The sequence below is a fragment of the Actinia tenebrosa genome, unplaced genomic scaffold, assembly GCF_029948245.1.
Source record: "Actinia tenebrosa isolate PJP-AT-01 unplaced genomic scaffold, QUT_ActTen_1.0 PGA_scaffold0__85_contigs__length_37466705, whole genome shotgun sequence".
In the NCBI taxonomy this organism is placed as follows: Eukaryota; Metazoa; Cnidaria; class Anthozoa; order Actiniaria; family Actiniidae; genus Actinia; species Actinia tenebrosa.
The window spans coordinates 30,425,657-30,450,823 of NW_028292569.1; the positions used below are offsets into that span (position 1 = coordinate 30,425,657).

At 37.4% G+C, this 25,167-nt stretch overlaps 4 protein-coding genes and 1 pseudogene across 12 annotated transcripts in view; 2 read left to right on the forward strand and 3 right to left on the reverse strand.

Annotated features, from left to right (window-relative positions):
- The window catches only part of LOC116302813 (guanylate-binding protein 6), a 37,120-nt gene extending 22,653 nt beyond the window's left edge, over nucleotides 1-14,467 (forward strand). The window contains exons 1-10 of one of the 8 annotated variants that reach the window (XM_031712194.2): nucleotides 6,905-7,046; nucleotides 7,613-7,685; nucleotides 8,670-9,156; nucleotides 9,434-9,596; nucleotides 10,453-10,717; nucleotides 11,035-11,333; nucleotides 12,424-12,675; nucleotides 12,908-13,030; nucleotides 13,104-13,151; nucleotides 13,504-14,467. In XM_031712194.2, the coding sequence (XP_031568054.2) occupies nucleotides 8,684-9,156; nucleotides 9,434-9,596; nucleotides 10,453-10,717; nucleotides 11,035-11,333; nucleotides 12,424-12,675; nucleotides 12,908-13,030; nucleotides 13,104-13,151; nucleotides 13,504-13,749 (1,869 nt within the window). In that variant the 5' untranslated portion in view covers nucleotides 6,905-7,046; nucleotides 7,613-7,685; nucleotides 8,670-8,683 and the 3' untranslated portion in view covers nucleotides 13,750-14,467. Of the gene's footprint in view, nucleotides 1-6,904; nucleotides 7,047-7,612; nucleotides 7,686-8,669; nucleotides 9,157-9,433; nucleotides 9,597-10,452; nucleotides 10,718-11,034; nucleotides 11,334-12,423; nucleotides 12,676-12,907; nucleotides 13,031-13,103; nucleotides 13,152-13,503 lie in introns of those variants that run through there. The other 7 variants (XM_031712197.2, XM_089039788.1, XM_089039802.1 and 4 more) reach the window with 7 other exon arrangements.
- On the reverse strand, nucleotides 105-6,875 carry LOC116302812 (guanylate-binding protein 2-like; annotated as a pseudogene). Its single transcript, XR_016121657.1, has 11 exons — nucleotides 6,729-6,875; nucleotides 5,651-5,890; nucleotides 4,928-5,175; nucleotides 4,193-4,367; nucleotides 3,939-4,058; nucleotides 3,683-3,827; nucleotides 3,308-3,603; nucleotides 2,270-2,524; nucleotides 2,048-2,170; nucleotides 1,627-1,674; nucleotides 105-1,508 (listed from the first exon to the last, which is right to left on the reverse strand). The product of XR_016121657.1 is annotated as a guanylate-binding protein 2-like (transcript).
- On the reverse strand, nucleotides 14,323-19,457 carry LOC116302814 (DDB1- and CUL4-associated factor 7). Its single transcript, XM_031712199.1, has 10 exons — nucleotides 19,176-19,457; nucleotides 18,740-18,841; nucleotides 18,183-18,278; nucleotides 17,624-17,737; nucleotides 17,269-17,343; nucleotides 16,972-17,063; nucleotides 16,691-16,808; nucleotides 16,458-16,575; nucleotides 15,792-15,965; nucleotides 14,323-15,429 (listed from the first exon to the last, which is right to left on the reverse strand). Exons 1-9 carry the CDS (start codon nucleotides 19,338-19,340, stop codon nucleotides 15,793-15,795), a joined length of 1,053 nt encoding a protein of 350 aa, XP_031568059.1. The 5' UTR covers nucleotides 19,341-19,457; the 3' UTR covers nucleotides 14,323-15,429; nucleotide 15,792.
- Nucleotides 19,458-19,838: 381 nt separating this feature from the next.
- On the reverse strand, nucleotides 19,839-22,076 carry LOC116302809 (uncharacterized). Its single transcript, XM_031712191.2, has one exon. The coding sequence runs from the start codon at nucleotides 21,448-21,450 to the stop codon at nucleotides 20,392-20,394; it is 1,059 nt and encodes a 352-aa protein (XP_031568051.1). The 5' UTR covers nucleotides 21,451-22,076; the 3' UTR covers nucleotides 19,839-20,391.
- A 1,821-nt stretch (nucleotides 22,077-23,897) lies between these two features.
- On the forward strand, nucleotides 23,898-25,090 carry LOC116302811 (trace amine-associated receptor 4-like). Its single transcript, XM_031712192.2, has one exon. It carries the CDS (start codon nucleotides 23,963-23,965, stop codon nucleotides 24,995-24,997), a length of 1,035 nt encoding a protein of 344 aa, XP_031568052.1. The 5' UTR covers nucleotides 23,898-23,962; the 3' UTR covers nucleotides 24,998-25,090.
- Nucleotides 25,091-25,167: the final 77 nt, after the last annotated feature.

Genomic DNA, 25,167 nt, shown 5'->3' on the forward strand with positions numbered 1-25,167 from the left:
CTCTCTAATAAGCCCCCCCTTTTTAAAGGAAGAAATTTGTTAAGCCCCCCCTCTTTTTATCCCCCCCCCCTCCCCTCCCCCTTTCACAACTAAAGAATCACGTGTACTGATTAAAGGTGATTTATTAAAGTCTTGGTTGTTCAGAACATTTCTTTTTAGCTTGCTTTGTTAATGTTACCGTGTTTTAGTTTTGCTATTCACAATAATCGTAAATTATACTTGAGAGACTAACACAGGTGAATCAAATAACAAAAATGCCATGTACATCACTACAGATTATGCGAGACGGTCAATAGTAATGCTTCCGTTTAATCCTGAGTTACAATCATATTACATCCTGACAGCGTATAACTTACTGCGTTTCGACTCAATCAATAAGCCCCCCCTCTCAATTAAGCCCCCCCTCTCCAATAAGCCCTCCCTCAAACGTGCCTAAAATAAATAAGCCCCCCCCGGGGGCTAAATAGAGGATTTACGGTAGATTAGAGCAAATTAGAGTAGAGTGAAGACATTTAAAGTGGCTCGATACAATAATTTTGAAGCACGACTCCTCTACTTGTATTGCAAACTGCGCGGCACCAGATATACCTTGGGCAAATATGAGTTTATACTAAGTGTAGGGATAGATGGAAGTTTTAAATCGTGTGTGTTTCGTGACCATCGGAAACGCCCTGAAGGCACAGTGACGTCATGTGATTATTTTTAAAATCTATTTTTTGGCGTAATCTGACCAGACCCGGAGAAACGGAGTTCACTATCTGAAACATGCTATGGTAGTCTTCAAGGTCAGAAAGTTTCAGAGATTTTCATTGTTCAGTTTTAAAATTATTCGAGTTTTAATATTTTTTGGATCGTGAATCTATGAAATATCAACGGAGTCCCGTGATATCCACAAAATGCTTTAATTTCGGTCTCTGACAAACTATTTTTACGATATTTTCGCTTATCAATGTAGTAACCAGTGATGATGAGAAATCGAGATCAATCGGTTGGCCTGATTGCAGTTAAATACAAAATTAGAAAAGTGAGCATTTTAAATTTCATAAATTCAAGTGATTAAATAGTACGAAAACGTGAAATAAAAGCAACTTACTATTACTCACTAAAAACTATAACTGAAAAACTTAAATAATTGCACAACTATTACCACTACTGTCACTATCACTATCACTATCACTATCATCATCATCCTTCCCTTCTTGCATTGCCTGAATAGTTAATTGAAGCATTTTCTCTTGAACCGCCAAACCAGCCTCTCTTTGCTGTTTTATCTCTTCTCTTAGCATATTAATCATTCCATCTCTTGTTTCCACTTTTTCTTTCAAGACTTCAAGCATATCTTCCATAGGCTTTTGGCGAGCCAACGCATCCTTTCTTTCTTGCTCTCGTACTTCAAAGTTGGCCTGCAGCATGTTGTCCATCTGTTCTTTGTGTTCTTTTAACTTTTTCTCAAACATCTGTTCAAGTCTTATCCTTTCTTCTTCCTGTTTCTTTTGTAGAAGAACCAACTTAAGAAAAATTAACATTATTCTTTTAAACACGAATTTTGGAAAATGGCTTAACTATTTTACTGAGGATGCATAATTGAGTTTGATCAAAGTGTAGTTCAAGTTTGATTGAGCATACCTCTTTTTCTTTAACTTGCTTTTCTTTTTCTAGGCGAGCTACATCCTCCTGAAAATGATTACGAGGGGCTGTTACTGATACGTTGTTTTATGTTTACTGGCTAAAAAGGCGTTTGCAAAGTTCGTTTCGAGTTCCAAGTAGTAATTTTAATTGCTGGTGCGAACTCATGATTCACTGATATTTTCTTTGCTTGGATTCCAAAAGATTTAGTTCATTTCATGATATAAGGTTCTTAACCTTTAAAATAATCTTTTACGCATTAAAAATCAAGATTCTTTACGGAACTAGTTTCGTCTTTATCGACCTTTTCCATCCTTAAAGATATACCTTTAAAAATATATCTTTAAAAGATATAACGTTTTTCAATGAAACACGAAAAAAGAAATACTCGATTCCTCTCTCTCTCTCATTACGCGCTCACCTTTTGCTTTAGCCTTTGTTCTTCAAGCGCAGACTTCTCTGCCTTCTCTCTTGCCAAAGACGCGTCAAAGTCTTTCATTCTTTGCAGAATATCAATGTTCTTTTCCATCTCGCTTTTTAATTCCTTGAAAGAAAATCATGCACAAAATAGTTTGTGCATAGCAGGACAAAACAAACCAACAAAAAAGATACATTTTAGGTGGTTTCTAATTGTTATACTCACCGGATGGAAGTTCATGAACACAGTGGCCTGAACATCCTTTGCTCCACGTGCTTTGGCTGCGTAGCTTTCCTGGATTTGATTGTATGCACTGACGATGTCACTAAACTGCATCTTTGATGCTTCAGGACCACGAAGACGTTTAAGCACTGGATCCAGCATGCTTTGTTTGAGCTCTTTGAGAAGTTGATTGCAACAGGCCTCAGTTTCACGTGTATTTTGTTCTATCCACTCGGACAGGATGACGTCAGCTTTTTCCTATCCAAGAAAAATAACCGTGTTGGAGAAATCATTGGAAAAAATTGCCCATACATTTGGAATATTTTCCCTTTTCGGTCTTTTTCCGCTCTTTCCAAAGCAAAAGGTTGTTCTTAAAAGTAAAGTTATATAGCACAAGTAAACTGCGTGACAAAACATCCTAAATGACCCGTAAATCTTCTGTTCTTTCGCTAACTTTAGCGTATTTTGGAGGCTACGAAACCTAAGAAACCATAAGAGGCGAATGTATAGGCCAACAGATAGTATGAGCTTATAAAAATACAGCAAAAATACGGTTCTAAATTTTAACAAATTCCTATGAATTATATACCAAAATGTTCAGGAAAGCCCGGAGTTTTCAAATCCACTTCTGTTTTATTGAAAGGTTCTGTCTTATATCAAGAAGAGACGATTTTCTAGCTTTTTCCCGGTTATGTCATGCATTTTCTCTTGAATACGTCCAATAGCGTACATTCAACTCAAAACGTACGGTGGTTTTTCCACGAATAGAATTCAATCTAAACCATATAATACAGTCCGTGAATAGTTGAATTAACTGAATCCACTTCTGTTTATTGCCTAGATAGTCATCATTTTGAGAAAAGATCCAAAAACTGTGTTTTTAAGACATAATTTGTATGGGCTCACATGAGGGGGCGTGAGCTTGAAATCGTAGCTGACCAAATGTTAACAGATTTTTTCTGATGACTCCAAAACTACTTCTGCGCCAATTTAAAAAAAGTTATCGACAAAAATTGCTCAATCGCATTACTTCAAGCTTACCCTGAGTTCATTCAAATACTTATCAACACTTTTGATTGACAAGTTGAACGTTTCCTTGCGAAACGTTTCAAATCCAGCGTCCATTGCTTTCAGATGTGCAGCCCTAATCACGTCAGCTTCGCAGGGGATCTTTTCTTTCATTTGTGACGTCATTTCCTGTTTATAGGCAGCAAGGGCTGCAGCCAACACCTCAGCACATTTGTTATGCACAAATGTGTCCCACGCGTTCTCTACGTTGGGTACGGTGCCTGGAGTGTTGAGAGCCTCGACAAACAGCTGAATAAGAGCAGCCAGGGCTGGAAGACAGCAAGAAAGCTTTGTGTAACTGCATTTAACATTTAGATGGTGTAAGAAACAAGCAAAAACACTGAATACCTTCCCCAGTCACAAATTCTCCTTCATTGATGGATTTCTTGGGGGACAGTTTGGAATGTAACATCTTCTTGAAGGCCTGGACCTCCTTCAAAAACTGAGGGTTAACTTGCGATTCCAGACTCTTATCGTTAAGATTGGTGACAACCTTAAAAATATTTAGTGAAAATGAATTGAAGCAAAAGAGGAACACTGAGAGAAAATACGAACTGGCACATTTACATTCTATTCACATAATCGGGTTAGTTAGTTAGATTACCTCGGGATCCGGCGAAGGTGGCGGGAGAGAAAACGCATCAAATCCTGAGAAGAAATTGAGGATACTATCTGCTGTTTTCCTGGCATCCTTGTTTAATTCTTCGTTGTCTGCATTTAACACCTGAACAAAAAAACTTCATGGTGAGGAATAGATTATCGAAATTTTTCCAATAATAAGTACGAAACAAGAAACAAGAAACAAACAACCAAAAGTGATGCGAAATTACTGCTGAGGAAAGGTAAACTGTAATTTACTTTTTTCAAAAAATACTCCTTTACGCTTTGAAACTTTTTTGGGAGACGGAGAACCGCGTCTCTCAAAAGCCAGATGAAGTTGGGAAATGCCTCGTAGAAATGGCTCTCGTCTTTATCTGTTGCATTCTTCTTCTTGTTGTACAATTGGATTCGCTGGGAAAGTTTCACGATGAAGCTGAAGTTACAGAGTGTCAAAGGTATCAACGAGGGCGTGCAAACGAATGTAGATGGTTATTGAACAAACTATTTTGTAGTAAACTGAAGTAAATAAGCCTAAATTGAACTAATTTTGATAATTGATTAGGTGGTTTAATGACCATTTGTACAAGTATACACGACCTTCAAAAAAACTCGGTTTGGGACTAAGGACAATTGAATGGAAGCGAGGTAAGTAAGGCCTCATTAGTAAACAAAGTCTACTCAGTACGATATTTTGTGTCAAAGTCATAAGTCGTGTATAGGTAGGACTTTTAAGCTTGACGTCAGTCGTACTATTTAGATGCAACTTCAGGGTCCAAAACGAAAACTGAACAGTTCAATCAATGAAGATTTTTACTGGCTGATTCCCTACTTTCTCTTCATGACAGGATTTGTTGTCTAAATTTCTAATTGTTTCAGATTGAGGTTAAATCATTAAACTAGCATTTCTCGCTTTACTAATCATTTTCATTAACTATGGTTAAATATGCTTGGTTTAAAAAAGACTATTTTCATCATTAATTATAACAAGGATACTCTAGACCCTCGAGGTCTGAGCGGTTGGGCACACCAGCAGAATTGTAGATCAATATGGATGACAAGAGAACAGATAATGTAAAGATCCTGTGATCATCTGCTTGCTTGGCATAAACAGAGTCAACTCCTTCAGAGTCAAGCAGGATCACGGTGAAGTCACGACCAGTGCTGTCTTGGAATTTCTGGGGTACAATCCACAGCCATATTCCCATGGTCTCTGGATCCATGTAGTGACCCAATGGGAAAACCTCGAGAAGAAGAACAATAACGAGCTAAAATGATGAAAATTACGGTAGTTAGATATTATAAACCTTATTTAAGTTTCAAATCTGATAGCCGTTACAAACCACTAATTGGGGACACAAACCACTAAATGGGGACATAATATTAGACTCACGAATCCACGAAACCACCGCCGATGTCCGCTGATGTAAATATTTACGAGGGTTAATTGGGAGTGGGAGGGGATCAGTACTACTTGTTTATGCACTCACTTTATCACCTAGGCCCCAAGGGTATAAATGTCAATTAAATCCAATATCTAGATAGATAGCCAGACAGGATTAACTGACCTTATTATCTCCTTTTCACTTATGCGTATGTGAACTCATAAACCATAATAATAATAATTAATATTTTAGAAATGATTTAACATTGGTATCTAGTTTAGATAGATGAATGGACGAATTTAGATATTATCCATATCTAATTTAAAAACCCTACCTCCCCTTGGTCAAACGCCTTGCTCAATATGTAGGATTTTCCCATCCTGCAAGGACCAGCTATGGACACAACACATACAGGTCCCTTGATCTCCCTCAAATTGGTCTAGTGCTTTGGGAATGGCATTCAACGTTTCTCGACCAACACCTTTCTTCTTGTCATATGTTCCAGTCTGTGCATCCCAGGTACAGTTGTTGGGTAACACCAGAGGAATGGCTACCTTGCTCATTGCTAAGTTCGCTTTATTTGTTGTAATGAAAAAAAAACTTATGACTAGAGTCATTAAGTAGATAATCTTTTCAGTTGAATTGCATTCGTACTAAATACGGTTTTAAAAATTTATGCTTATTTGAATCAAAACAGTTTGTAAGGAAGTTTTGGAAGTCATGCAAGCATTCAGGTTATGCACAGACGCGCCAATTATAATTTGATCAGTGTGTCTTAGAAACTGTCAAGGCTTTCATCAGTCTTGCTTGCCACGACATCCGAGAGCCCCATATATAGAGTTAACATCTCAGATTTAGTTCACAGAAACTTGACCTCAATTTTTTGACTACACATTCTTAAGTAAGGAAAGCAAGATTTGATAATTAGAAATGTTATAAATAAAGCTTTTTGCTAACTGTTTCAAGTATTGAAGAAATTACACCTTTTTTATAAGTATACCCTCGTTACTTTCGTCTCAACTAGCTAATTTATGAGCGAAATCACAGTACGGGCAGCACAAGATATATTTCGCAAAATTTTCGTTAGCCGTGCCAATTTGCATCCTGTTAGCGTGTAATCAAGGTTTATCACACGGTATATATTCTTTTTCGCATTTTTTTACTAGAAACAGTGCTCATCGGTCCCTTCCCGTTGTTTTGAGGTGCCTCCGATCGAGTCTAACATCAGGGCTACGAAAACCGCTTAGACAACAAAGCTTATTGAAGACGTTTCTGGAATACGCCCTTTTCATACTTGATACAGCCAGCACAAGAAACTCTATTACTACTTTAAATTCACTATAGTTTGAAAACTATTTCTGAGCTACAATTCAGTAGCTGACAAACATAGTATCACATAATGAGACTTTTACCTGTACGAACGAATAAAGCGTGCGTCTAATTCGCTTTCTTCCTTTCGGCCCAACTTCTTACCAAGACAACGTCTACAGTAAACACAAAAGGATCATTTCGGGGAACCCCCGTAAAGTTTCCGTTATTTCCAAGAAAAAGGTTTTATTACTGAGCACGCGCACAACAGAAGGCTATCTAAACTTTTGCTTTTGGATGTAAATTCGCATTTAAAGGATGACCTGCAGAAGCGAGAATAACCATTTGTTCAGTACTTATTACACGGTGTAGTGACTTTTATCAGTTACTGACCTTATTATTACTACTATCCAGTCCTGCAGGTAAATATAGAATAATGTCAAATGTCGGTCGCTATTACAGCACCAATCTAAATGTGTGATCAGTTTGCCGAATGTATTCGCATTTACGATCATTTGTTAGTGAAAATATCCATCTCCCTAAGCCAAAACCAAGTTTGGGTAAAAAAACCTTTAGATATTCTAAAACATTGGTGTTCAATTGCTTAGTTATGCCATTTCTTGAAAACTAAAATAGCGCTATAATAACATTATTATTTTTGCATAGGGGGAGAGAGGTGGGGGTTTCGTTCGAACCATCGAACCACCCCTAGCGACAGGCATGATCTTGTTATTAACATTTACGAGCTTTATAAGACAGCATACCATTCCTGCATAGCTTGACATGGCATATGTTGTTGGTCTATATCTAGATTACGACATGTCATTAATCATATATATATACTTTTTTCCTTCTTATATTTATAATTTTCCTTATACATTTTCTCTTTGTATGTATATCATGATAGTTTATAGTTTTTCTTATATTTCTTTGTACGTATATGGTATATATTTTATTAATATTATTTGTATGGATTTATGTAACACAGAGCTCGAGGGTTCCTCTGGATACCCGGCCTACAGCTTTTATGATCTTTTAGTTGAATGGGCTATCCTGTTTAGGTAAAGGTTCTATAACCATAACCATAAAATCGATTTTAAGTAAGAGTTAATTTTTATAAATACCCGGCTTGTGTTAGCCTGCTGTGCAGACGTTTTTAGTGTCGGCTCGTTCCTTTCCCTCCCCAAACTTCTGCTCAAACTAGCCACACATTCCTTTCCCTTAGATTGACCAATCAGAGCGCGCCTCTCGAAATGCTGGAAGTTGACCTTCACCTTGGCTTACTTTCGATATCGATGAAGCCTTTAGAAATTAAATGTCTGCGAAATTTAGATAAGCGATCTTAATTCGTAGCAGAAAGAAGCCTTAAGGTGCTTCGTCTCTGAAAAACGAGAAGTTTTCGTAAATCTTCCAATAGGAGCTGGAAAATCGATGGTTTACTGTTTGAATCATGAAGACTGAGATCGATCTCCAGTACTTTTTCGATAAGTTCTTTGATGTCGACGGTAGATTTGTCATATATTCTTATCCTTTCATTTACGACTCCCTCACACGAACATAAAAAGCGGTTAGATTCAGCTCCTACAACTTTCTTATGGGTCCTATCCATATAGATTTGGAAAATATTAATATTTTATACGAAGATTTACGAACTTTGGACGATACGTTTTCACGGGAAGTAGTTGACATCATTTTTTGACGTTGCTGACTGGTCCGATTAAACGAAGGGAAAGGAATGTGTGGCTAGTTTGAGCAGACGTTTGTGGGGAGGGAAAGGAACGAGCCGACACTAAAAACTGGTGTGGACGACGTGATTAATAGAAAGAAATCCGTTCGGCGAACGTTTCCATTCGATTGAATTCGGCAATCGAGTGAAATCCAAATAACATTTTAAATTTTTAAGCATTCGATTTTGTTAATCATTTGCGGAATGCAATTGAATCCAAACATTAAATCCGATTAAATTCGATTGATCACGCCGCCCTTTCCCTAGTACGACCCTAGAGACGTTTCTAATGATTGTGACTAATTCAATTGTTTCTTAGAAGAATAGTTAAATATGGCGTCACATTCGATACCTCTGTGTCTGCCTGACAACTGCTCATGGAACGAATACACCAGCGAGTACGAGAAACGAGGAAAGAGTCGCAGTACACTCAAGGTCATAAATGCAGCGTTAAGGAAACTAAGAAGCATCCAAGGTCACGTGTGTGTTGTGGCTATTGCAGGGCCATGTAGGAAAGGCAAGTCCTACATCTTGTCTAAAGCGTTTACTGATAAGCCAATCTTTCCCTTGGGACACCTAATGGACCCAGAGACTATGGGACTCTGGATGTATGTTGTGCAGGAGAAATTCAAAGACGCGAATGGAGAAGAGTTTACTGTGGTGTTGATAGATTCTGAAGGCACTGACTCAGTGCTGTCCATGAAAAGAGATGATGACGTCATCTTTACCTTGACAGTCCTTCTCAGTAATATACTGATTTACAACTCATCTTCAGTGCCCAAGAGAAGTGACTTGGAAGCATTGGAGTATCCTTTCTCATAAATGAATAAATACAAGCAATACATCAATGAACAAAATGAGCAGGTATGTCAAGGTTATAGGGAATGATAATGTTTATGACATAACTTGTTGTTGGGGAAAATATATTTGTTAATGAAAGGGGGGATGGTAGTGCAAGATAGATATGCTATTTTGATACTATAAATTTGAGCCCACATGTTTCAGTTTAGATACCCACTGCCAAACTATCCTTTTCTACTGAAAAAACGAAAGTCTCAGAAAATAAGTCTTAACTGAAGTCAGTCACGTGCTTAAATTGTGTCAGCGGATCCAAGTGTTCTCGGGAAAGATGACTACCCCCAAGCAAGCCCAAATGGTCTTCCCGTCATTTCTTTGGCTTTTAAGGGACGTCATATTACAAATTCCCAAAGACTGTAATGATGTGAATGATTACTTTCGTAAGAAGGTATGGTGATGGTGATGCAAAAGTGATGACTGATGATGATGATAATGGTGATAATGACGACGACAATTGTAATGCCAGTGATTGGATGGTGAATTGAAAATGGGGTTCGATTGCTACTACAGTGCAACCTCTATAATACGGACACCGAAGGGCCAGGAAGAAGTGTCAGTAATATAGAGGCGTCCATAATATAGAGATTGTGTCTGTGGAACAAAGAATGCATTGCCGGGACCTAAATATCTGTCCGTAATATAGCATCGTAGAAGAGGTTCCACGCTATTCGGTCGACAGTAATGAGAACGAGGATGGCATGAGGATGATGATGATGATGATGATGATGATGATGATTAAAAATGATTGATTTTCATGAAGATTGCTAAGGCTGCGTTCATAATGTATGGCAGAGGGGGGCAGGTGAAATTGAGGGGGGATCGGGAAAATTTTGGTAGGAAAAAGTGGGGATGGGCAAATTTTTATCAGAAAATGGGGGGGATGCACAATTTTTGGAAGAAGCTATAAGCCTTGCTTAGGGGGGATCGTATTTTTTTGCATGACTTTAAGGGGGGTGTTAAGAATTATTCTGGACATTTCAAATTTTCACCTCCCCCCCTCCCCTCTGCCATACATTATGAACACAGCCTAATGGTCATTCATTGACGATGATGAATAACGATTATCGTGACGATGGCCTGATGTTGTGAAAATAAGGATCCCGCAGTAACGTAGCAAGAAGAGTTATGCCAAAAATGTTATGATCTTGCGTGGTTGATAATGATGACAGGTTTCATTAAATTGATCAGTGTTGATGTACGAGCTAGACCTATTATCAGAGTGTTTGGATGTTTTTGCTTCTCAGGTATTCAGTGTGGGCTCACCGGAAGCTGGAGATAAGGCTCAAAAAGTAGCCGACACTATTTTGAAATGTTTTCCAAGTTTCGAAGCGTTCGCTCTCCCTTTTCCTTCTTATGACCCGGGTGTTGTCCAGAATCTGTCAGCAGAGAGTAACAGAGGTTCTGTCAATCAAAAATTCCTCGACGGAGTAGAGGGATTTAAAGGGATATTGAAGCGTAAATTGGAACCAAAGAAAACCCCTGATGGAAAAGGCTTCTTGACTGGCGAAGGTGAGACTGAATTAAATATTTTAGTAAAATGAGTCACGTTAACAAAACTGTAAAAACTGAACATGTTTAACTGTTCGAAAATGAGCAATCAGCACCCTGAGAATGAAGTTATATTAAACCAAAATGAAACAAAACACTAGTAAGCCATATGGCTTTTGTATCTACAAATGTACCTTCCTCGATAATGTATATGATATGAAAAGGTATTATTTGCAAGTACAAAATGTTAGATAGCTCTTCAGGTACGTTCAGAGTTCGTTCATATATCCAAGCCAAGTAAGGCCATCTATGCGTAATGATACGTTATGATTTTTCAGCTCTAGCAAGCATGGTTGAGACATACGTCAAGACTCTCAATACACCTGGTGCTGTACCGTCCATTGCTGGTGCATGGGAAATGTTCATTGCACAGAAAGGAGAAGAGCTACTCAATATAGCAAAGACCTTTTATTACCACGAAATAGAAGACGACATCAGCTGGAGGCTCCCTTGTGATTCATCGAAAATACGCGAGATACACGCTAAGGTATTGGACCATGTAATAAGAAGTGTTTTCGGGACTGAAGCCAAGGAGATCCCAGATGAGAAGCTACAGCAATACATTAGTGAACTGACGGTAATAAACCATTTCATCTAATCATATGCACTTACATCCTAAGCTTCCCTTTGTATACCTGAAAACAAACTGACGATGTGTATGACTTTGTTTTATTGCATCATTGCGAGGCTTGAGGTGTTTCTGTTGTATGTTTAGTACATTTTATGCAAGGATCCATCACCAGTATATTTGTCCAGGGTCCATCACAAGTATATTTGTCCAGGGTCCATCACCAGTATATTTGTGCAGGGGTCGCCACCAGTATATTTGTGCAGGGGTCATCACCAGTATATTTGTCCAGGGTCCATCACCAGTATATTTGTCCAGGGGTCATCACCAGTATATTTGTCCAGGGGTCATCACCAGTATATTTGTCCAGGGTCCATCACCAGTATATTTGTCCAGGGTTCACCACCAGTATATTTGTGCAGGGGTCATCACCAGTATATTTGTCCAGGGTCCATCACCAGTATATTTGTCCAGGGTCCATCACCAGTATATTTGTCCAGGGGTCATCACCAGTATATTTGTCCAGGGTCCATCAGCCAGTATATTTGTCCAGGGTCCATCACCAGTATATTTGTCCAGGGGTCATCACCAGTATATTTGTCCAGGGTCCATCACCAGTATATTTGTGCAGGGGTCATCACCAGTATATTTGTCCAGGGGTCATCACCAGTATATTTGTCCAGGGTCCATCACCAGTATATTTGTCCAGGGTCCATCACCAGTATATTTGTCCAGGGGTCATCACCAGTATATTTGTCCAGGGTTCACCACCAGTATATTTGTCCAGGGTCCATCACCAGTACATTTGTGCAGGGTCCATCACCAGTATATTTGTGCAGGGGTCACCACCAGTATATTTGTCCAGGGGTCACCACCAGTATATTTGTCCAGGGTCCATCACCAGTATATTTGTCCAGGGTCCATCACCAGTATATTTGTCCAGGGGTCATCACCAGTATATTTGTCCAGGGTCCATCACCAGTACATTTATGCAAGGGAACATCACCAGTTCTTTACTGACCCGTTGTGCCAAAAGAAATGTTATTCGCCCTACATGAGGTGTGCTAAAACCTGATCAGCTTCATTTTCATTTCTTAAGGCCGAGGCTGAAGACACAGAAAGCTCTTGGCTTCGAGAAAATACCCACTTGACAGAACAAAACTGTGACACACTCTTTAAAGAACTGAAAGAAACCTTTCTGACACCAATGAAATCCATGTGGGAGGAGTGTGACCAAGGTATAGCTGAGAAGAGGATCACGAGCGCCTACGAAGAAGTTATGAGGAAGTTTAAAAGAGTGTGTCGAGGCTGTGGAGAGCTTATTAAGAACTACACAATGCTGTACGAAGAGGTAATAGGCATGGTTGGTCCTGTTTGTTTCTGACACGTTTCTGTTTCAGGGAGATCTAGCTTTTGAGTTGCGTGGGACACTTTTGGAGATTCTTTTCTCCGTATTTTCTTAGCAATGAATCATTCTCATCAGGAAAGGTGTTGGTTGGCACCCAGTTGGTTGACACGAGAAGTTTTACTGGCAATAATACACAATTAGACTGACTATTAGTGCCTTTATCATTGTTTTAAAGGAACTTGACAAAGAAATGAGAGAAGAGATCAAACTCGTGAGGCAGATGGGAACAAAACGTGACGAGATCACTGCATATCAAATCATGATTGAAGAACAGCAGTATATAAAACAACAAAATGAAGTGAGTATATCAGTCTTCTTTCGTGTCTCCTATTCAACCATTCTTGACCAACAGTTTTTCGTTATTCTTTTAGGAAGAAAATGAGCGCATCAAAAGCAGGATACGAGATATAGATCAAAAGGTATGCCATCAAAATCCTTACTTCTGACTGTACTAACTGGGTGAGGAAGAGACTACAAGGGACCATCCTATACAGAAAATGTTCGCGCAAGTTCCTTCTAATTAAGCTATTTTTTAAGGAGTGTTGAAGGTTTGAAGAGGCATGATGACAAAGGTTATGATTGGTGACCTTGTCCCAACCTTGGGTCCCCCCTCTGTCTTTCATTATTTTGCAAGCAGAATTTAATGACCTTTCATTCTTTGTTCAAGGGCTTTGCAATTAAACGTAATAGAATTAGAAATTTATTTTAGGCAGTTGCAGGAGTTTTTAGGGAATTGCACTAACGCTGTGACTAATGCACTTTACTGATTAGATGGAGGATCTTGTGCTACAGAACCAGGAAGAGCAGCATGCTATCTTCAAGGAAATGAGCAAAAGGTTAGAGGAACAGAAAGATGAGCTGCAATCTCAAATAAGAGAAAACCAAGTAAAGGCAAAGATGGATATGGAAGGAATTGACAGCATGATGGAAACTCTGGAAAAACACCAGCAAGAATTGAGAAGAGTAATAGAAGAACGTGATGAGACCATCCGAAGATTAAGGCAGCAAAACCGCTAAACAAAGCTGACAAAAAGTGAAAACTATCCCAATGTATGTTAGAAACATTGAAAACTAGAAAACAGGAAGATTGAGGTTAGGGAAAAATATTAATTGATCGCAACAATGGTAGGTGGCTCCTATATAATAGTCTTTATCGGACCACCCTTTGTACTGTTACTCCAAGTTTACTTGTAAAATGCCGAGTCACGGCTAGTTTCTCAGTTGTTCTATTATAGTTTATGGGTATAACGCGATACTTTCAGAGGCAAGCAAACAAACATTTTGCCCTTAAGGTAAGGTTTATACAATAGATATTAGGCAGATTAAGATTCCCATTTTTCCTTTACCTCAAACGGCAAACGTGACCACGTTTTCATCGTTTCCCTACATTTCACTTTACCTTTTGCAAACCTTCTCGACAAAGGACAAGTAGTCTTTTGTTTATATTTGTGATTCCTTTTCACTAATTTTAAAGAATTTTTTAACGGTCAACTGACGATTCACGTTTGCCGTAAACGAGAATCTTAGTCTCTCTAAAATGACACATATCTCTGTAACGTTAAAAAAAGGTAATCGAACAAACTACGTAGATGACACTACATCCAATTCCATTTTAATAAAAACAGATCTTCGACTATCTATCTATATATATATATAGAGAGAGAGATGAAGATATAAATATTGGTATAACCAGACAATGTTACAACAGAAATAAAATACATCATGAAGTAAAATATGAAGGTTTGACAGCAATTCTTTACGAGCCTCGAAAACCTTACCCACCACACCTGATGTGGAGTCGGTTCTGGCAGTGGGCCTGGATAGCAAACCATTAAATACATTATCTACAACATCTTTTCCATTTTATTTGAACCCTAGCATACAGACTTTTCTGTTGAAAGGAAAACAAAAAACTACAAAAGAACAAGTTTTTTTAACCTTTCCTCGATCATATTTTTGATTATTTCTGCAATAGAATTCAACATTATGCTCTTGTGGTTTTTGACGCTTATTTCACGAGGACACCCAAGGCATTTAGAGAAAAATCTGAGATTTTCTAGTTAATTAAATGAGAAACTCAAAAAATCCCCTGGTGTCAAGTATTTGCTTTATACAGGCTAGACATGTTTGAGAGGCAAAATACATCTGTGATGTGCAGTATTTGATAGCTGAAGTAAGAATGTTTGGTTAACCTCAGATGGAAGAATTCTTCAAAATAAATAATTTCAGTCTTTAGATATGTTTTACATAAAAGATTTGAAAGTAGTTCAGTTTGTACAACAGCCGAGAGAAAGAATTAATGAGGTACCTAGTCTTTGTATACTATATACACACTCACTCACTCATTGGATATATACAAAGAAACTGAACCACCTATCATTTACTCATCTATCCTATCAGCATACATTATATTTCCTTTCTCTAAAGAAAATGTAATGATCAACCAGTGTTGTGACTAGAATTTGCTAGTTACATGACTATCAAATTGCATATCTAACAACTAACATGACTAGTTGCGTGACTAACAAACAACAAGACTAGTTGCATGATTGACGGATGACTGGTTGCATGACCTGCTGACCTGATTCAGACTTTGTAACTGTATTTGGTCAATAATGGTAGAACAACAGTCCGAAGTCTTTCAGTCATGATATAAAAACTTTATCTTTCTTGATAAATGTACTTTGGTACATTACCCTATAAAGATATTTAAAAAAAGGGATTAAAGCAAATTTTTACTGATAGACAACTTTTGTAAGTAACATCCCATTGCATCCACTACTGCATTTCCATCATATTGACATGATGTAAACTCATTCTAATAAACATACAGGTTTTGATAGAGAACAGTTAGTTGTACTGACAATTTCTCTATAGAGCAGACTTTACGAGTGGGCAACATAGACCTGCCCCACAGGTATCCCACTACCATGAATTCTGTACTACAGGTTGATCCCTCATTGATACCTAATATGGGAGGGTTCAATATGACCAACAGATTGTAAACATAACCATGAAGTAAACTGCACTTTGAGGTATAAACATAAAATACAACATACCTTATACTCTAAGTATCTCTAGTGAATTATTATAACAGATAGCAATCCAATCTGGCTGTGTCGATGCCCATTGGATTTGATTAATTTCTCCATCTGCAGTGTAAGCTAGTATTGGGTCCTCTATTGCACGTGGCATCTGTTGAATGTCCCAGATCAGAGCCTGGTGGTCATCAGCTTATGAACAACAAACATTACAAGTATTACTGGCATATCTAAATTATCTTTGTAATCATTGTTACTATAGAGTAGGTTCTTATGAACAACAAACATTACAAGTATTACTGGCATATCTAAATTATCTTTGTAATCATTGTTACTATAGAGTAGGTTCTTATGAACAACAAACATTACAAGTATTACTGGCATATCTAAATTATCTTTGTAATCATTGTTACTATAGAGTAGGTTCTTATGAACAACAAACATTACAAGTATTACTGGCATATCTAAATTATCTTTGTAATCATTGTTACTATAGAGTAGGTTCTCATAGACATCAGTCAAGTGTTTCTGTGACATTATTTGGTAAGTTTTCTAAGGCATGTACTATATAGATGGAATGTAATGCAAATGCCTTAGTTGACATCCACCAAGGCTTACATTGTTCCAAAATATACAATGCCACATATTATTAACAACAGGTGTACTAGTTGGATTAATGAATACCTGCAGTACAAATATGACAAGAAGAGTGTGGTGCCCAAGCAATACCATTAACACATGCTCTGTGATTATTAAGTCTTGCTACTGGAGTACATGGAACACGAACATCTAGAATTATCACCTGTCAATATACAATAACAAGCCATGTCAAAATATAACATTCTTCTATAATATTACATGAATATATCTAATATGAGTTACATAGAGCTTGTACAATAGGCATTAAATGCTCCTACCTCTACGGCATCAAGTGAGAATGTTGCCAAATAATTTGGATCTTGTTTATTCCATGATAATCTTAAGAGAGGACTATGTTGGGGATCTTCATAGATAATTGTAGAGTGTTCTAAGTGTCTGTAATTGGAAAACAGTGAGACTTCATATCAGCTATAAGTATGTATTAAGATTCAGAGACCAGTAAAATATATTTCCTTTAACTCTTTTCATAATTAACAAAACTGTGTTAACAATTATTTGGGCTAGATGATAGTTAAATGCTTAAGGATGAGATTTTTACCTTAAATCAAACATCCTAACAGAGCCATCTGCTCCAACAGAGGCAAACATGTCTCTGCCTCCACCAGCACGACTAAATGCAATATCATATACCTAAAACAAAAATATTTCAAATGAAATAAGTGGTTAGTTTGACTATTAGAGTCTAGCATGGTCCACTGGTGTTGGTGTCTGCCTGCTTGCAGGATTGTCTGTCTTTCTGTCTTTTTCCTTCCCTCCCTCCCTCTTCCCTTTATTCTTCCCCTATGTATTCATGTGATTATTTTGTAAAAGGTTGATAAGTGGCATGGTGTCTTACCTCTTTGTCATGAGCTATGAGCTGTGTCTTTACATGACCAGATACCAAATTCACTCTACCAAGAACTTGACCAGTCTGAAAAAATAACAGTGATGTTATTCAAAACATTGATGTTTGTTGGAGGAGTTGTTGATGTTTGGAGGCATGATCATGGCATGTTTTTTTCTGGTCTGAAAACCCTAGCATGACTTTAGTATACAGTTAAAATTTGGTACAAGCATGTTATGCACAACAATTGGGGAAAAAATTGTACCATGTAAATTGGCCTTAACAAGTCTATCCAGTGATCTGTGGTATTTTGAATAATAATTACAGGGCATTCATGCATTTATTTTTATATGTCAACATACAGTACCTCTAGTCCCCATATTGTACAAGTTGTATCAATACTAGAGGTGCCTAATAAATTAGGATCAACTTCATTCCAGTCAAATGATGTTAAAGGAGCACAAAAGTCAGAATTCTTGTTCTGAAAATAAATAAATAAATAAGGTGATCAGAAACAATAATTTGTAAGTTCATTACCACTGTTTTCATTGTTATGCAGCGATCAAGATAACAGTCGCACACATGGAAACCAGGCAATACACTACTGTTAATCAATATAAATTAAATATATTATTAGAGTACATAGAGGTACATGGGATTGTGAGAAGGTACATGGGAGACTACTCTACCAATTAACTTGATTGACAGTAGTGTATTGACTGCTTTCAAAGTTGCGACCTAGCTTGTCTCCATCATCACATACTAATAAAAACAGTGAAAACAAACATTTGATCTTTAAGCAGGTCTTCCCATCTTCTATCAAGATCTATTGAGGTTTGATCAATCAAAAGGTTGTTTCAAGGTATCAATAAATTTGAAGAATATTTTCAGTCATACTTAAAGGTAACATTTGGTACAGTACATACATTGTTTAGAAGACATTCTAGCCTCACATCAGAGTCACCAACTCTCCATACTCTTAGGTAATCACCAGATGTCGCAAGAAGGTCTGGGTAAGAATTCTAAATCAGACAGAAAACAAATTGGTAAATCATCTCCCCTCTTTCAATAAATACTTATGATTAACAATTGGAACCGCAGCTCAAATGGTCTATAAATCAATAGCCCATGAGGCTGAAGGGCAAGACATCTAGTTGTTTTAGTATAAGCCTACCAGTGGGTCAAATAAATCAATACTGACAATGTTGAAATTAGTTTGAAATTTTCAAAACCACTACTTTTTGCTACTAGTGATCTATCACTAATAGACTACTGTAGCTCAGCCAATCAGAGTACACCATTGGTAGGTTAATACTATTACTTAATGCAACTTTGGAAAATGAAAGGATTCTTTGTTATGAATAGTTTTATTTACAAAGGATTTCAAACATGCTATTATTGCTGAAGTGTCTAAATATTAGTACTGTTCAAAACAAAGGGATTCAATGTAAAGGAGGAATAACAAACCTTTTTATAAACTTACATTATCTGGAATCCATATTATTTTTGTAGTTGGATAAGGATGGTCAAACGTGGCTCTAACTGAGAATTCTCCAGCTTCTTCTTCTAATGATACGATTTGAACCTATGATGTTCATGGTTATAAATAAACCACTGTTTAGATTATACGTAAACAAACTTACTAGAAACAGTACCAAGTGACCTTTGGAAAGCCTTACACTTCTCAGATATTTCCTAGCTATATAATTTGAGTCTCTTAATATAAGATTGTATTTTAATTAGCATTTTGAAGTAAAAATCTGAATGAGATCTGATTAGAAATTAGCTTTTTCGCCTTATGTCCGGTATAAAATAAACATCACCTTCTTAAAACGAGGAAAAGTCTAAATGCGGTAGTTAGGTCAAAGAACACCCCCAATAAACCAATCCTACATAATAATACGTAATTATTTACATACCTTGTTGTTGTATTCCTCAACAAAACTTCCTAAAGCCAGGCGAAACCGTTTGTCAGTTCTGACGCTCCAATTCATGCCGTAGATTGTCCAAGGAGCATCGTACTTATAAATTTCTTTTCTCTTGGAAGATCCTTGTTGTGAAGCAGAAGGAGCTAGCATAGCCATCCTTTGCTTGATGTCCGCCGGTTTTTCAATCTTAGCGGCTAAAATGAATTACTGGGGGTATGATTTTTAAGTTGAAAAAGCCTTCAAAACGACAACAACACTTCAAAGAAAACAAGATGGCCGTCAAGAACTACCTCGTTATCATGTTGACAATATTTTAACTAACAGGGGAGGGCTTGAAAAATATTATTCATATTTCTTTCTTATGTTTGAAAACATTTTAAACTAATTAATTCAGCTTTAAATTTCTTAAATGGTTTAATAAAAATGAAAGAAATTTTAAATACAATAGAGAGGCTGAAGGATCAAGGAAAACAAGGAAGTGACAGAATATAAAAACATTCCCGCCATTTTCACGCGCGCGTGCGCTGACTTGCCGTTCCTGTCAGTACCGAGTCTAGTACTGCGTCGAACGCATCAACTTCGTTAAAAGGGACGAAGAAGACGTTATTTTAAAGCAATATAATGGACAAACAAGACAATATAATATACGAAATATCAGGTAAGATTAACTTTATTATATAATAATCTTAAAGAAGGGTTTTTTTAATCTTAAAAGGATGTTATGGTTGGCCTGGTTAGATCCAGTACATGCTGAACTGATGTAAGCTTAACAACCCATGTAAATCCTAGCCTTCTGCGCTTTTTAATACATTGTCATTGCCAGTTTAGCTACTACGTAGATCAGTTAGCTTATTTATTTTATAGCTTTTCAGTAAATTAATTATAAGTTGTCCAAACGATAAGCTTAAACATAATTCACGAAGTTGAATCCCAAGACATCATGAAACATTAGTTCGTGTATTGTGAGTGAGAAACACTTATCTACATGTATTCGAGTTCAACTGACCCTTGCCCTTTTGTACTAAAGCCTAACTTTTGAGAACGGTTTTCGAAAAGATGACTGCAGTTCTTGAAATTCTTCTTAAACTTTGTCGATAAACTTTACTGTGCTTCTCACGATGAGCTCATTCTTGTACCCAGACCCTTACTGAGAAGGCCTTGAGTACAATGAGCTTTAGTTTTGCCTCTCAGAATATTAAGAACTCTTTTATTTATCAACAACCCTAATCATAAACAATAATGGACAGCAGCACATAACTGCCAATACCGCGATCCAAAATATCACCCCAATGACATAAACCCTATCAATAAGGTCCTTTACGAGACCTCCACTAACACCAGGCAGTGAGTAATACCGGTAGGTCAAGACGGTCATCGCAGGAGTAAGAATAACGATGACGAACAAGCCCCCTACAAAAAGGGACGTACATGCGCGAATGAAGAAGGCCTCGCAATTAGGGATACGACTCCATCTATAAAAACTTGATATACCTTTCCATAATGACGTCACAGAGATTGCGCACGCGTTGAGAATGAGAACTTGTTGACTGGAATCAAGTAAGTCTAACAGAGTCTTATTATCTGGACAAGAGTTTGTAACACTGCACAACCAGCATGTCACCCCACGCGCGCCCTGTTGTACAGCAAACAGTTCAGCTGTGAGAGAAGAAAGGGGAATATCCTCCAAGAAGCTGGCAGCGGCTAGAAATACCAGTTTCATCTTAACAAGAATTTCTCTACCTTTTTTCCCGATTTCTCGCTTCTCCGTGGATAGGTAAAGAGTGTAGAGCCAGCTCATCAGTTGTAGAGTTATAAAAAGAGATGTTAGAGAAACAAAGACACAATACACTATTACCACATCATAAAAGTGCTTTACTTTCACATCTATCTCTTCTCGTTCCCATCCCTCATTGCTACTACAAATTCCAGGAGTTGTGAAGTTCAGTGCTGTTACGTTGTGATAACTTTGATAAAACCTCGCTTTGTCAAGAACTTGAAAAACTTGAACTAGAACCCAGCAGTTGGTAAAAAAATCGAATCCTTGAGATATTAAGAATATTATAAATTCGGCTAACAAGCCCTTGTTGAGGTTGATCCACCAAAGGGGTCTCTTTTTTACCATTTGTGTTGCTTGTTTTCGGATCCTTCTCCCTCTTTTCTTTCCCTTGGCTGATTCTTTCAGAGAGTTGCGATACTTTTCGGCTAATGCTTCACTCACAATATCTTCAGCAAAGCGCACTGGACCTTTTGTCATGGAAAGCGCCATGGTAGATCCTAATCAGTTCCAATTGTGTTTGCTTTTCTAGTTGATATTACCAGGTTAATAAAATAAATAGAAATCTTCTACTGAAAGGTTTTTCAAATGTACTGATGTATTTCAAATAAAGGTCTAGTTCAATGTTCCTTTGGAGTATTCTTCTTTTCCGCGGCGAGAGTTAGCTACTGCTTGCTTTTTCGTTCTTTTCCTTTACTTTTTGTCAATCTTCCAAATTGCTAACATAAGTTAAAACACTCTAAAGAGGCTTCCCTGCCGTTCTTGGCAGAAAACAACTTTCAAATATAAGCAGCTCTTTTGTTCAGTAATAGTTGTATGACGAGACACTCGGAATGTTTTTGCATTTGATGGATGCGTTCACAAAAGCTTGGCTTACTTTAGCTTACCTTAGTCATCAAAAAAATTAACAGATATTAATTATTTATTTATAAAATATTTGGGATACTACGCGCGCTATGATTGGTCGAAAACCATGTTTGATGAGAGTATCAAAACACGCTACCGTCATTTTTAATCTATCGCGCGCGCTCATTGGTCAGTTTGAATAAGACGGCACGTAGGGAGAATTTACTTAGACTTTGCTTTTTTTCGATCTTTTCGCGCGTTTGTTATTTTATAAAACAGATCAAAAACAGTTTTCTGTGTTTGATACTCTGATCAAAACACTTGGGATGTTGGGAGAACACTCGAGAAGCTGGAAACCACTCCGCTACGCGTCGTGGTTTCCTACGCTCCTCTCGTGTTCTCTCAACATCCCAAGTGTTTTGATCAGAGTATCAAACACGGAAAACTGTTTTTGATCTGTTAAACGATATACTTTTAATATGCATGAAATTCATTAGGAATTTTCCTTCCAGTTTCAACGATATTGGTTTACCAATACTCACCTGTGTGCATTGTGTGAACCAAAAAGATACTTTTTTGTAGCGTTTTAAAATGTAAAATGCGAGGTTTTGCTAAACATTAGTCGAAGTTCAGTAGAAGCTACAAATATGTTTGCGTAATAATATTGCTTTAGCTTCCATGGCAACTGCCAAAGAGTAAACAACATAATGAACAGAAATTCAGTTTACAGGTGGTTGTGTGTTATATTCATCCTATACGCATATGATTAAGGAAATCCCTCCCTCTAATTAAAGAAAGAGTTTCATACGTATGTTTCGATGTATATTATGTTGTCATATTTTTCAATAGTTTGTTGTACAGTTAACAGCTGCCGATACTCGCAATTTCTTGTGCTATCAGCCTGATATTGCAGAATTATTTATTTGTGTGCAAAAAAGAAGAAGTTTGAAAAAGAACACCAGTAAGAGTCCAAGTGTTTTATAAACGAGACTGTCGTGAATCTGAGACAACACGCTTATATTGTCTTTCGCCAAAAGAGGTTGGTCACTCGTTCGCAGTGGATCATGGATAACAACCTAAATTTTTTCAGTCGAGGTCCAACCGTCGAGAAGAGAAGAGCTCCGCTTTAATGTGCTCCAACCCAAGATATATTCATGTTTTTGCGATTACAGAGAGTAGTTTTGAATTGAAATCCAAGAATTATCCTTAAATTATACGGACTGTCTTATTAAATTTCTCCTTTAAGTTAACAATTACAATTTTGTGAGCTTTTTATAGTTCAAATAACTGACACTTCGCTGTCAGTTTTGCTGCATGGTTTTTCGCTGCAGATAAATTCTGTCATGATGCAGGTCAAAAGATAGCCTGTTTGTTCTTGTTCTGACAGTTGTTTCTGACACGTTCGGATTCGTTTCATGTCAGTACATTAAAATTGACGCATGATATCATATATAGCCAGGAATTTTTATGTTGGCTAAAAATAAATATTTTTTCGTTTGTTAATTTTTTGTTATTTAGAGAACATAACCAGATGAACATCTGCTTATTAATATATGACTGAGTGAACATGAATAATATAAAAATCCCTGAGACATCGCCCAGTAAGATCAATTCACTTTATGTTGCAGTCGGAAAGTCTGGAAATTGCTTCCGAAGATTTATACGAGAAACAAACAGAGAATTTTGAACTTATGAAAAGTCTAGAAAACTCACAAAACCGCATTTCGAGCGGGTGTCAGTGGGTGTCTCGCTGTGATCCTTTCCGAAAAATAACATAAATTTGTTGATTTTATTTGGATGAAACCCTTTGTCGAGTAATATTTCTAGAACCCCTGGAAAACATTCAACAAAACAGATATTAGTTTATTGTTTTCATGATTTTTTGTCGATACTATAGCAACAATTGATAACCTTGATGAAGGTTACGATGCTCGGATTATATATTCTGTTACGATTCAAGATTTAATGGACACAACTGAAGCAGCATGACTAGCTGGCCTGGGTCTAATTAAAACCCATGCATATGGAAAGTGAAAGATTCTTCACCTGCATGGCATTTGCGTGGTGACTCAGTTGAGAATGGGAATCCGACGTTCTGGTACCGACGCAAATAGAAAAGCAAACGTGATCTTATAATCTTCGGTTTCTCTTACTGTTCATGATGACTAACTTGTTGGAACTCACTAATAGCTCTAGTATTAGAGCTATTTCTTATTTTCTTACCTGCTACTTTATACCGGTAAACTGGGAAAATCCTACCTACGTTTATGTCATGGGAATCGTGACAAGTACTTTAAACGCGTTATTCGTTGTTCCAGCATTTTTTGGGAATGTGATGGTTATTGCAGCAATCTATAGAACACCTTCATTACACAGCCCATCCAACTTTCTTATCTGCAGTCTTGCTGCAACTGACTTTCTGACAGGGGTGTTATGCCAGCCATTGCACGTCGTGTACAAAGTAGCCGAGTTAAGTGGAGATTTTGATACTTTTTGTAAGGGACGTGTAGCAATGGAAGTTATTGGATGGATTGTTTCGGCTGTAAGCTGTGTGACACTCTGTATGATCTCCATCGAAAGATATCTGGCCTTACATTTTCATTTGAGGTATCATGATATTATATCAATCCCCAAACTAATTCTCCCGATTTCAATCTCATGGGTAATTTTTACCCTTCTCTCAGTGTCTCGGTTCTTCAACACGAATTCCTCTGTTTTTACTATGGTCAACATGTCCATTTTAGTTTTGAGTCTTCTGCTAACGTTTTGGGCCTACGCCAAGATTTACAGCATCGTTAGACGACATCGCCGTCAGATCCAAAGTCTTCAAAGAGCATCCCATCTTTCTGGGAACCAAACGGAAATGAATTCTCTAGACTTTGCCAAATACCAAAAGTCAACTACAACAATGTTCTTAGTATTGGGACTGTTTCTTCTTTGTTATATTCCTTTCCTCTGTGTACAAATTGCTTCCAAGATGGTTGGCTATACGAGTTCTATAAAGGTGGCGATTCAGTTCTCGGGCACTGTGGCTTTTATGAACGCTTCCTTCAACCCTGTTGTTTATTGTTTGCGTATTCAACATCTTCGTTGCGCTTGTCGCAAACTCATCCCATTTCTTAAAAACAGGGAACAAGCGAACAGTCTATCTCTTAGCCAAAACGCTGCTCACAACGACATAACCAACAATTGAGAATGGCTCGTAGTCAGTTTGTGGGGTGCTGCTTGGAGCCTCAAGCTTAGACTATATAGGCGTTATTAATTTATATAAAATTCCAAAACTACTTTGACCTTCCCAAGTTTTACTGTAATGTAAAAAGAAAAGATTGCGGTTTTTCCTTCTGTTGTGACATCTAATTTAAA

Coding starts and splice junctions, on each gene's coding strand:
- LOC116302814 (XM_031712199.1), bottom strand. CDS start 19,340: ATGGCTATGCTAGCTCCTTCTGCTTCACAACAAGGATCTTCCAAGAGA. Junction 18,279..18,739: donor TAATATGGATTCCAGATAAT/GTAAGTTTATAA, acceptor TGTCTGATTTAG/AATTCTTACCCAGACCTTCT. Junction 15,966..16,457: donor TTGTCATATTTGTACTGCAG/GTATTCATTAAT, acceptor GTTGTTCATAAG/CTGATGACCACCAGGCTCTG.
- LOC116302809 (XM_031712191.2), bottom strand. CDS start 21,450: ATGGCGCTTTCCATGACAAAAGGTCCAGTGCGCTTTGCTGAAGATATT.
- LOC116302811 (XM_031712192.2), top strand. CDS start 23,963: ATGATGACTAACTTGTTGGAACTCACTAATAGCTCTAGTATTAGAGCT.